A 13,566-nucleotide genomic window follows, 5' to 3' on the forward strand; every position below is an offset into this window, starting at 1 on the left:
TGTATATGATTTACTTCTGTGCTGTGTACAAATATCACTAAATAGTTCTTTTTCAGATAGCTCTATTTTCACCCCAAGATCTATTCAAAAGGTGTCAATTTATTGAATGTAGTTGTAAAATTTGAAAACCAACTCACTTGAATTACTGTGTAAATAATTTGGCAGTTACAAACACTGGTAGTGCTCAACACTTCTGACGTAATTTGAGCTGGACGCAGGGTGCACACCAAGGTCCGTCAAATCCTCCCTCCCTCCCTGGGGAAACTATTCACAGGGGTGCACATTCCACTTCCTGGAAACAAAAATGTTCGCCCTTTGCCATCTCGGCCCAACTCCCAATGTCATTTTTTTACACGTTTTACATTTTGTGAAATCTAAAATAATATAATATGATATATATGGAATTTATTGGGTTGGCCCATAAGTTCTTTTTTTTAAGTGAAAATTTTGCATGGAAAATAAAATGTGTTGGCAATGCATTTTATGTTATTCAACAGATAATTATGTGCTCTACAAAATAGTGTGTTTAGTTTTCTTATGCTGATATACTTTTTGTTCTTTTCAGGTCATTAAAATGGAGTGTCAAGTCAAGCATTCCATTATCTCTTGCCAATCCCCTCATCGTTTGGCGTGGATCTTTGTGAATAAGCTGATTCAGTAAGCTGATTCAGTCGCTCCTCGTTGAACTGAACGTAGCGTCCGGTGCGATGCACGTCTTTGAGGTCGAAATTGCCGTCTTTGAATCGCTTAAATCAATTTTGAGCCATCCTAAGAGGCATCGCTTCTTCGCCATACACTTCACAAATCTCTTGAGCAGCTTCTGTGGCTTTGACACCTCGATTAAACGCAAAAAGCAGAAGGTCTCGAAAATGCTCTTTTTTGTCGACTTGACACTCCATTTTAATGACCTGAAAAGAACAAAAAGTATATCAGCATAAAAAAAACTACACACACTATTTTGTAGAGCACATAATTCTCTATCAAATAACATAAAATGCATTGCCAACACATTTTATTTTTGACGCAAAATTATCACTTAAAAAAAATGCCAGAACTTATGGGCCAACCCAATAGAACAGTGATAATAACTTATTTTAGTTATTTTATGACAGAATTATTATTATAGCCTATTCGCGATCTTGTTTACGAGTTCATGAAGAGGCTAAAACATTTACATTAAATGATACTCGAATACTGCCAGCAGAGCTAGCATTGCCTGTACTATATCTTCGCCTCTGTTCGAGAGAGAGATTAAAAAAACAACAATTGAAACTATCCAAGGTACATAATTTGTCATCTATTTTAGGGCAGCAGTGTACATTCAAAAAGTGCACGCTTGGAAACTTCCTGGTGCAAGAGGCTCCTGGCATCTAAAAGTTAAAACTTAAAAATGAGTCCAGTGACTTAATGACAGTTTCTCCCTCACATACTTTGCCTTCAATTAATACTGTTAAACTTTTGAAAAATGAACTTGGGTTTGCAAAATTTAAAACTAGAAAACAAGCCATTAATAACCACCTCCTTGATATGCAAACACATGCCATGCTTTCTACAATTCAAGGGTGCACTGTTGACCCACCTTCACCATTGTCCTCCAAAACTTTTACTAGGCTAAACCATGAAGTCATCATTTTGCACCATGCTGCAGAGGAATTGTTTCAAAACTCGTTCAGAATCATTACATCCAATCTGTATGCAACAATATGGATTGTTATATCGATATTGTTGCAATTAGGGCGAATAAACTAGAGGCACACAAATACTGTTGGCAGCTCAAATATTGCTGCTCCTTCACTTGCATGCACAATGAAATAATAGATGTTGGTTCATCAAAGCATCAGTGGCGTAGCGTTATTGAATGCCAATACACCCAGCGTTATCCGATTTAATATGGGTAAAAATTGTGTGAATGCTGCAAATAAAAATTAAAACATTACTAATCATATGTATGTGTTTGAGCTTTATGGCATTATAACAGCTATTTATCATGGTACACTTACACACTCCACTAAACAGCTCTCGTTACAGCATTTTTCTAATGCCTTTGATGGCCGTACGTCGGAGGTTTAAGGTACAGGACTCTTGACTGGCTTGAGGAAAAGCTTGGATCGCTAGAGCATGCCGCATGCTCTATTGAATGCCAGCGTATGGAGAACCTAATTGGTTCTAGGGCTCATTTGACCCTTCCTGCCTTCTGATGCAGATGCCAAACCTACCCGGATCTTCGCGCTCGTGCTGCGAGATGCTACAATTTGCAATATGACTCGCATAACTTTATCAAACTCCAATATATAACTTATTTATAATTTATCGCACGAACAGTGATGTGCATTAAAAACTAAAAATAAACAACACAGCTTTCATCAGAGTTTTCAGTCCTCGTGGTATGAACTGCTAAAATAGATATTGATAATTCACGGGCGAAGCTCAGCCTGTGACTGCTCTACCACTTAACCCGCAAAACATATATATCATTAAGAAAGTTTATATGTCCGTTATTATTTAAATCCTTTATATTTTGTCAATGGAAATGTTGAGCATTCATTTGAAAACTCGTAACATCGAATGATCTCTGGACGAATCTATTGAATGTTCTAGAAGTGCTTATGATTCTGGTAGGTTTGTTAATGACTTGCGTCAAGCTGAAAGGTTTCCTTGGTTAGCTGGATGTGTTGAGAAACAAAATATAGTTTTGCTCCACATGTACTATCTTCTGGGGCAAAAGACTCCGAATGGCATATGGTGTTCTGAGTTGAACAATCTAATTTTAAAAAAAAGTTATAAAACGCTAGTAACAACCTAATTAAAAAAGCTATAAAACATCAGTCTTCCAAACCTTTGTTGCATTTGCTAGCTTTTAAATATGCATGGATCATGTATTATCCGAAGCTGGCCTACTTCAGGCAACAAAAAAAACACAATGAAATTGTACTTTCAAATAGACAATACTTATAAAGAATAATCCCATAAGTAAACTATCAGACAAAAAAAGGGCGTAGGCGTTACCACCAGAAATGCTCATGCTACGCCTCTACAAAGCGTTGGTCCATGTTCTGTTGCAACCAGCAGGAAAGCCGTCATACGCAATACTCAATAGTTTTACAAATAAATAATGCCAACTAAATTTGTAGTGAGCATATAAAATATAAGACAAGATATCGCTACATAGAAGATATGACATTCATATTTTTTAATCACTATTGCCAACTTTTTCCTTGTAAATGTGCATAATTCTAGGAGCTAGTTTTCATTTGTTTCAGCAAAATGCTTTCCAGATTTCACTGAATTTGACATCATTATTGGTGCACTAGTCTCATGCATGCTTATGAATTCTGGAAAGCATGCCAAAGTTCCATTGATGTAAAAATTAAACACCCCCTCCCCTAAGACAAAACTTATCACACAAAACAATAGGCAGGTTAGTTCTGATACGATAACTTTCAAATCTTCTCTATCATCTGGGTATTGGTTGAACAACCACCAGATGTTGGGCACACCTGGGACTGCCCTCTGACACAGCCTATGTTGCCAGAACACCTTGTAATTTAATAAAACCATACTTTTTGATGAATATGTCATAATTACCTCCTTAATAGTCTATAATGCATAAAAATGTAACATTCTTTTATCAATTCGATAAATACCCAACGAGACCATCAACACATATCGAACATTTTTGCAAGCGACTCCATGGTTGTCCTTCATCCAAGTTTGATTTTACACCTTAATAACTTTCTCTGCATATTGAATTTTCATGTAGAGCATGATTTTCTTGTCTCATGTTTCAAAAATATTCACATAGACAAAGTTAATACATAGTGTAAGGTTCATGACTATCGTTTTTTCGTACAAAAGTTAACATAAGTTCGAAGTCTTGGTTGCGTGACATTTTGGGCACCTTGTAGAAAGGTCACCCATCCATTGTTCCCACGAGAGGAAAAACTATAAAAATCAAAGACTCCTGTACCGAAACACCCCTTTAAGGGTCACGGACTGCAGAGAAAAAATCGGTAACACTTGGGATATCAAGTAGCAATGTTGCTACAATCTGGTTTTCTCAAGTAGTTCTCCAATTGTCCTCAAAATGTTGGGTCAATGCAGACATTTCTGGATCTTACATCTGGTATCAAACCTATGACAGCATGTACCAAAGGCATGATCACTAACCATTTGTTTATGTGAGACCCCTCTTCCCCAATGGGAAAAGGTAGTAAATTCTTTCAATATTCTAGGTACAGCAACCAGACGTTGTGAGACACATGGCATCTCTGCAATACCATATATACTCATGTATAATCAGGGTTATGAAATTCCCTGGATTTCCAGTCCAAAAATGAATTTTTATCAGACATGTTTATCATCATCATTTTTGCTTTTGAACCTGGTGTTTTTCAATGAAATATATAATCTGTTATTTATTATGAATATTCACTTTCACAACTTTTTTTTTAAACAAATTTTATTCTACACATACAAGAACACCTGAAAATTCTAAGAGTAAAATAATGTAAAATTACAGTTGGCATCAAATGTATTGGGTTGCCTTCCGGCTAAGGTAACAGAGGTATATTATTTCAACGTAACAGATCTCCACAATATAAAAACAGAAAAAAATCATAAACTATACACATTTTTCCATTTTCTAGCGGATTTAGTGTCATAGAAAATGCTGCCTTTTTGCTTACATTTATAAGTATACAGCATCTGGAGAAATTTTTGTTGAATACAGGAATTCTCTAGGGAATGCCAACAAGACTAACATCTATAAAATAATAACCTCATCTTCTCCAACCTTTTCGATAATTATGACCATATATTGTCAATTTACTTTAGTTAACAATCAGATATCTGGACTGCAAGTTTTACTTTGATATTCTTTCTAATATCTGGTGTGAAAATTTATAACAAATTCCAAGCAACCATAATTTTACACAAGTCTGAGAATCATAAGAACGAAAGAAACAAGTTTCTAAACTGAATCTTTTTTGGGAGTGGAATCACAAGAACCAAATCCAGAAGTGGAAGTGAACCGCTTGTTCATTTTGCAACTTTTTCTCTTGCAGACTCCAAAATGCACGTAAATTCCAGACGATCTGCAAAATTCCCTGACATTTCCTTGTTTTCCAGACACGTAGCAACCCTGATAATGCACACTTATTTCCAAAAATTTTTGTCCCCAAAAACTGCGGTGCATATATATTATGCACGGAATAATTCGGACAGTCAACATGAAAGTGTGCAGGGTCATTCCAGGATTTTGTGAAAATCTATCATGTTATATATCATTGTAAAGCTTAAATCCTTCAGTTTCTGAATATGGCAACAATATTCCATTCAAGATAGCGACACTAATGTGAAATGCGATTGAAATACGCTCATCACAAAATGAAGGAACGTTCTGATTTTTATGGTACTGTTGATGAAAGAAAATAATTAAAATGTATGACTGGCTAAATAATATTATATATATGGAGTGTGTAAATGCCTTAATGGAAGAAATGTTGTGCTGCTAACTGCTAGTTTGAGGGTCCTGAATGTGCCTCGTATAAATGTCACGTTAGTCACAGAAAAAGTATATATTTTGAAGCTTTTCTAGAAAAAGTAAACAAGGAATTAGCTAAACCACTTATAAAATTTTGAAGGTAATTTCCCACAATATTTCATTTTGTAATGTAATGTGACACCAAGAAAAGGAGTACCAATCTAGTGGAATTTTGAGCATGCATGCCCTGTCACATGGGATGTGTGTGAGTGGTGTTTGTTGGGTGAGACTTCCTGAGCACTGCAAATCCATAACGTAATTTTGATCTCACTTTCTACTATTACAGTATAAATAAAGTGGTTAAAGAGTGAAAGCTTTGTTTGTACCGTGCATTATATATGACATATTTGTTTGGCACTTTTCCCCATCAAAAACCAGGGTGTGCATTATATACGTGTAAATATGGTATACTCTCCAGCTTAACTGAACTGTATCCTACAGTTATCCTTGTGGCTAAAGCTGTAAACAAAAAAAAAACTAGTCCAGAGACTGACTGACTAGGATACCATGCAAAAATGAAAAGTTAGGTAATTTAATGCTTAAAAAATATTGTAACCACTTGTAATTAGGGCTAAGCCAATACCTATGTTTTACCTATGAATTTATTTATCGATACTTTTCGTCTTTAACAGACTCCACAAAAATGCAATGCAAAGCTTTAGCAAAGCCTAATTATCCTTCAAATTACGCAAAACTCAAAGTTCCTTTCTATTTTGCATCAGTGAAAAAACTGAATTTTGCGAAAACATAACATGGAATTTAATATTCTGACGTAATTTCGAAATATTTTAAAGAAAGAATTGTGTATTGCGGAACATAGTTCCAAGGTGCAATTATGCTTTTTACACAAAAACAAACACAATTTTTCACACACAGAGTGATTTTTTTATTCCTTTCTTAGCTTCTGTATATGCTTCACACAATATGGTGGGCACATTTTGACTCATGTTGTGGGTATGCAGTGTTTCCAACCTTTTTCACCGAAAAATACCTACCATCGTGTTAGTCACGTGTGACAATTTTACATTATGCACGGGTAGCTGATGGATAGCCCCATGAACCATTATGCACAGTAGCTGACGGATAGTCCCACGAACCATTACCGATAAGGTTAGGTTAGGCAAGCATAGTGAAAAAATGGGGTTGGAAACACTGACAGGGGCTTACATCATCAAACGTACGCAGCATGCAGTTCACGTAGCGAAAGCAATGGCAATTGTGCATCAGTGAGATATTTCTGTTGAAAAATACATGATTTCCCGGTCAAATATATTCCACGATGAAAGAAAATACCTCGACGAACGTTCGAAAGCTTGGAGAAACTCATTTCCGTAAGTAGTTTCTTCTGTAAAAATGAAGAAATGTGTCTCCGATATAACGAACTGTTTCTGGAATTTTTACACATTAATATTAATCAGTATTTTGAACAACTTTTTAATTATTTAAATATTCAAGCATTGGTATTTCTGGGAACTGGTCAGAGTATTGGCTCAGCCCCACTTGTAATCATTAAAAAATTCCACACATGTAAAATCAGTATCTGAAATGCACTAGTTCACGATATCGCAACACAAAAAATATGCAAAACACTTAATAAAATTATGTTATGCACTCTGAAACAAGAATAAAGTGAGAAAAGTGCAATGAATACACAAAGTTTTGGATCACATTTACCTGTATTATACTATGGGGAAAAAAACATTGTCTTATAACAAATGTCAACCGAAAAACAATATGCTGTAAGAATGGTATCCATGTAAACTCTGAAATGCACAAACACCTTGTCTATCTGAATATTTTCCTAATTCCAAGAATTTTTTAAAACCTTTATACATTATAAAGAACTGGAAACTTAATCAATATCTTGTTAAATGAGACTAAAACACAATTAAGAACAAACTACTACCAGTACTCATTTAATAACTGTTAGTGCAAACTTAAATTGAATATTACAAACACATACACATTTAACTAATTTCTTTCACATTCAACATGTTCTATGATGATTTCTCTTTCAAGTAAAGAAATATTATTTTTTTCTTCCCTCTATATTTAGTTGTGTCCAAAGGTGCCTTTATTTTCTGCCAAAAATATATTTTGATCAAACTTGATATACTCTGCAACATTACCTTTTTATCACATATTGTATATCATTAAAAAACAGCAATAGCAAATAGCATGCAGCATTTACCTAGTGATGTATAATATTAGATTTTAATTCTAAATTTTTAATAAGTAATGGCATATTTTGTGCACACCCTTCATACATTCAAAATATAGCATTTTCATATAACTTTGCTAGTTTCAAAAATATTTTTGTAATACAATCAAATGCAGGCACAGAGAATAATTGGCACTGGACACAGTTTATCATGACATCCAGTCTCATTCTACAATTTTACACTGTATATATAAAAAGGCAAAAGTTGCATTTCCGTTCCAATAATTCTACCTAACACACACCATAATGTTACAATTCATCTTTTTTGTTCTAAATTTAGTTTACAGATTCTCACTATTATATATATGCTATATGTACCAAAATACTTATCTTTCTATTAGGCACACAGACTATATTCATGAAATCCAGCAAACTGGGCTAGTATGAATGAATAAGAGGCCAAAATAGAAATCTGCATTTTTTTTCTCCTTTGTAACAAACTACATAAAATTGTATTCAGAGTGCAATCATATTATGTTCACTCAATTCTTAAATGTGTTTCCGATGTAGTGGATCTTCCAATCTGTAGCAAATGAGAGATTAGTGTGTGCTAACATTTTTCAACAATAAAAGCACGGTTCTTGTAAAGAGGCATTCATTTTAGCAACTACTCAAAAATGTTATCTTGCATTTGATAATAGGCTGGCGGGAGGACAGATCTTATAGACAGTGTATAATATCGAATCTCTCAATACAATTATAGAAATAGAGACCTCCACATCGTTCTTAGGAAAGTGAATATCGAAATATGTACTACATGTCAAATTCCACAGTTTAATAATTTTAATTTGGTACTGCTGATGCTAATTTGTGTGTAGAAAGTATTTTTTCAAGCATGTTACATCATATGTAAATAAAGGTTACAAAATAGGCTATACTACCAGTGTTACAAATTCAGCCTTCAGTATAGTAGTTGGCGAAAATATATGGAATATATCCAGCAAACACACTTAAGGGGAAGGCGGTTTTAATTATAAAATGGAGCTTTTCTTTTTTTCAGATCTTCAATTTGCCTTCCCCTTAATACTAAGCAGAAAAGACAAAGATACATTCACACAAGATATAGTCCTGACAGACAGGAGTAAAGACCATTTAGTCCACGTACAGATAGACGGACACTGTTCACAGTTCACCACATTCGCTACAGTACAGTGCAAGTACTCTTCTCTCTGAAAGGGTTAGCCTTCTGGGAGCTGAAACCAACAAGCAAACAATCTTCTTGCTCATGCTCCGCAATGTACCTTGTGATATCCTGCACCGCTTGCGACACAGTAATACGTTTAATAGCAGCTTCTCTCCTCAGCTGCTCCACAATTTGCCTTTGTTGCTGTAAAGTAGAAATCATCATATCCATAACAGCAGTATCCGAGAGGCCTATTTTAAAGGGTGTGGTTGAACAGCGAACTCAAAACTGAAAAACTTTCGCCTCTCTCACTAACACCTACACTGTATTCGACGACCACAGCAATTTCCAATAATTTCACGTATAAACCAATTGAAACTTGCAGAAACTTCGCTGATGAGTATCAAGCGGAACACTAGTATAATTATTCGATTACGCGAAAGCAGGTAACTCTTGATGCGCCGTGTGTCGTTCACGTCACGAGAAACTTCGAAGCAACAGGCAAGAGCGAACGGAAGCGGGGAAAGACAGCAAATGGCACCATTAACAGTGGGAACAAAATGGAGAAATATCCCGCTTAAAATTCCCCATCCTCTTCTAAATTTCCCTTAATGGTAAACCATAATTTCCCTTGTAAATCAATAACAACGAAAGCTATAATAAACGATGCGTGACAACAATTAAATGAGTTTATGTCAAGGAAGGAAGCGTTTAAACAAGGGTAAATGAAGCAATGACAAAAATAGATTTTCACCCATTGTTCTCACCTGAGTATACCAGCGACCACTTTCAGTTTTTGTTTGTTCGGAATCATCAGTTTTCACCCCAAAAGAAAAATATATATATAATATAACACATATAAAGATGTGTTTAAAAGTGGGTTCAGGGTGTTCGGAATCCCCGGAAGAGTTGCCAACTAATAGGATGATACAAGTTTTTTTAAAAAATAAAAATGAGTGTTCAAATGCCATTTGTTGAACAATATAATGTTTACTTATTCCACGAATTCGATTGGAACCAATTAGTTTTTATTGGCAACGCTTACGAAAATTAACAGGCACAAAAATAACAGACCTCATTTTTCATCAATTGCACGTTACAACTTTTTGTTATTTTTTTTTTAAAAAAAAATCATCGTCCAATATTTTTTGCCATTTTGACATAGAACAGCTTTCTCTATAAAAATTTTAACGGCCTGATCTAGAAATGTGGTAGATGATAAATGCACGCTGTTACATTTGTATACATTTCTGCCATATTTTTACTTTTACATGTAATTAATGTTGCATGTAATAATGATATACATAATCATAATAAAATGTATAATGGTTTAATTCACGTTGTTATTATTATTTCATGATCCCGCACTGCAACCGTGCAGTCTGGGGTGTAAGGGGTGACCTTCCACGTAGTAGCTACATCCAAATGTCAACCTCAATTCAACGTTAGTACACCCTGGACTGAAGACTAACGAGGCTCTGGCGACTGGCCCCATGGTCAGTATAATTTTGTTTGTGTTGTCCTGTTTTTTTGCCCTTATGTGTGCTGAGTGCCCCTTTGCAGCCTCGGCTTTTAACGAAAGTCAGAACATTTTAATATTTTATGATTTTAGTTGCAACGATAGAGTTGTTATTTGTAACGATAAGGGGCTGGACGCCGTATAATGTGACGGGTGCAAAATAGCCTTAGTGCTGACGCACCCACTATTTTAAATTCAAATAAAAAAAATCAACCGTGCAGTCTAGGCGTCTGGGCTACGCCTAAAGGACGCGACGCGTGCTGGTTCGAGTCTCTTGGGGAAGAAGCATAACAACTATTCTCCTGAGATTTCGGCCAGTGTATGGGACCACCGACCAATGGCCACCCACCATCGTGAGGAAATTGGGAGCTACGAATGAGTAACGTAACCCAACGATGGAAACCTACAAAAACGACTTGGGTTTCGTCGTGCTGACCACACGTCACCCCGTAACTGCTTGGATCACCCACCTCTGATGAGGCAAGTGGGAACGAGGCCGGCAGTCGGTAGGTGGGCCCTGGCCCTCACAGGCTGTTGCGCCACCATCCTTCCCGAAATATATTCCTAGATATGAGATATGTAATATTTATTATATTTTATGTATTTTTCCTACCTCCTTAGGTTACTTGCAATGCCACCTATATTGTGCCGTTGAATTACAGTTCGACCAAGATGAGAAAAACCCTCTGAGGCTCTCGTAGAATTTTCAACCGTAAGGGAGCGTGAGCGATGCTACCAGCTACTCACTGTGTAATTCTGCCCTTGCGTTGCGCACCTCCCCCCTAAAAAAATCAACAACCTGAAAGCAACCCCCTCGGATTTTCATAAATACGTAGGAATGCATTCTCATTTGAATGGAATAATCTGTTAAATTGTCAATATTTATACCCCAACATTGTTCAAATCTTTGAAAGCACACAAAACTAGCACATTAATTACATAAATACACTGTGCGAATTAAACTTTTTGCTTTGGGGGGGGGGGAATGCCCACTCCACTCCAAGGCCTCCTCCAGGATTTGTTCTCGGGGAGGGGGGTATAGTAAGATTTCATATCTTTCCCTTCAGTCATAGAAACTTGTTGTTTCTTTAATATTATTGCTATATTATTATTATTTTTTTACAAAGCATAAAATTCAAATTGAATTTAAAATACTTTGGCGCTGTAAACAAGTTCAGAGACTTAAGTCTGAGTCTGCTATCTAGATAGAAACTGGATTGGCCTTACTTCCTTTCCATAAACCTCTCTCACTTTGTTGATGAACAGTTCATTGTCTTTTTGTACTTTATCACAATCAGTGGCGGCTCGTGGTCAGGCCCGTAGCTAGAGGGGGCAGGGGGAAGTTGCCCCCCTGAGAACCTCCTTTGCCCCCCTGTGAAAAATACAGAACACATTCCTATCTGAAATTCTTACTAATGTTCAGGGGCGGCACCAGAATTTTTCGACCGGGTGGGCGGAAGCTGCATATTGAAAAATTAGGGTGGGCAGTACAAACGTAAGGCATTAGGTGAGTTTGACTGTAACACGTATCCCCCCATCTCTCACTCGAGATTTCCCCCCTTGCCTTGTGTAGAGAGCGATTTAGACACAAGGAATTCATCAATCCTAATCATTGTAATTATCTTTTTTACAGATCATTTGGGCTGTAAGTGTGACCTTTTCGAACACACTCAAATGTCAACCTCCCTCCTGAATAGTACACCCTGGAAACTGTATTCTTGTAGGCAAATGAATCTCTCACACCTGTAACCGCAGTCAAGATAATCCTCTTGGTGTTTTGTGTCTCCTTGCGAGTTTGTGTTCGTCCCTTCATGACGTTCATCTAATTACCATTCAACCTCACCGTCACCATTGGTCAACCAGCAGAAAATAAGACTTGAAATATAACGATCAGTCAAATCAGTCTTGATTACTTTTCACAAATAGAGTATCAACAGTTCATAGCACTTCGAAAGTTGAGATAGTAATTTAAACTCCACAATGCTTCATTTTTTATCAAAGAACGATGAACAACAACTTGGTTTTGGGACTCCCCCGATGTCGCAGTAGTAGCGTCGTCACCTTGTAATCAGGAGGTCCTGGGTTCGACTCCCGGTGGAGACACATAGTTGTTCGGATTCCACTTTAAACTGTAGTTCCAGTCCCGATTAGTGTTACTGTGCATAAAGTGGACTTAAAACAGCAATTCAATCAATCAATCAAACGAAGTGGTTTTATCTAAATCTCAAATATTTTTGTCCGTACGTGAAAGAAATAGTTTAAATCTCAGGCAATCCATGGGTGTCCGGTAGAAGGGGGTCCAAGGGAGGCACGCCCCCTGGAATATGGGTCTTACCATAAACTTATACATTACACACATAGACTATATATTTCATTTCATTCACGGTAATTTATGTTAATTATTGGAAGGGTGCTGCAGGAACACGAGCTTCCATTTTAATAAGTTTTCTTTCTTTAGGGGGCAGCACTATTATCGGGGGGAATATGTCTCGTTTGCCTCCCCTGGAACAAGTTACCATGCTTGTCCCTCCCTGGAAAAAATGCTACGGACGTCCATGGGCAAATCATAATAATAGTGTAATGCACTTCTTAAATGGACGCATCTTATGTTATGATAAAATGATACGGTCGACGGGGTTCTTTCTGTATATCGTTCCTCCGATCGAATAACGCTCTCGTCTTATAATTAAGGGTCCTGCGTTCAATCCCCAGTGGAAGCCAATGCACACTCGTTAGGATTACAGTTTAAAATGAAGATCTAGTGACAATTAGCCTATTTGAGCATGTGGACTTAAAAAAAACCAAGTAGAATCACTCCTAGATTATTGTACTGATTATTTTTTTATTTAATTTGGCTGCCTCATTATAGGTCTCTGACACTCTCGAGTCAAGGCTTCTTTCAACCCCTTTCTTCATCTTCTTTGAAATTCATGTAAGTTAATCATAAGAACTGCATAACTGAGAGTGAAAATTTATATGTTGGAAGAGAACTTGTAAATAGTGCTAGCCACTAATTACATCAGTTCAGTAATACAGTACTATAGTACAGATTTTTCCAAACCTACAAAACTGTTTAGAACAAATTAGAAATTGCAATTTTAGAAACATTGCATTATTTGAAGATTACAGTTATGTGATAGAAAAAAAAAGTGACACATCAA

General features: G+C 36.4%; 1 protein-coding gene across 1 annotated transcript; it reads right to left on the reverse strand.

Annotated features, from left to right (window-relative positions):
* Positions 1-7,199: 7,199 nt before the first annotated feature.
* On the reverse strand, positions 7,200-9,433 carry LOC145994891 (guanine nucleotide-binding protein subunit gamma-1-like). The gene has a single exon (XM_083131347.1). It carries the CDS (start codon positions 9,115-9,117, stop codon positions 8,905-8,907), a length of 213 nt encoding a protein of 70 aa, XP_082987473.1. The 5' UTR covers positions 9,118-9,433; the 3' UTR covers positions 7,200-8,904.
* Between the last annotated feature and the right edge of the window lie 4,133 nt (positions 9,434-13,566).

The sequence above is a fragment of the Lepisma saccharinum genome, chromosome 11, assembly GCF_977018435.1.
Source record: "Lepisma saccharinum chromosome 11, izLepSacc3.1, whole genome shotgun sequence".
In the NCBI taxonomy this organism is placed as follows: domain Eukaryota; kingdom Metazoa; phylum Arthropoda; class Insecta; order Zygentoma; family Lepismatidae; genus Lepisma; species Lepisma saccharinum.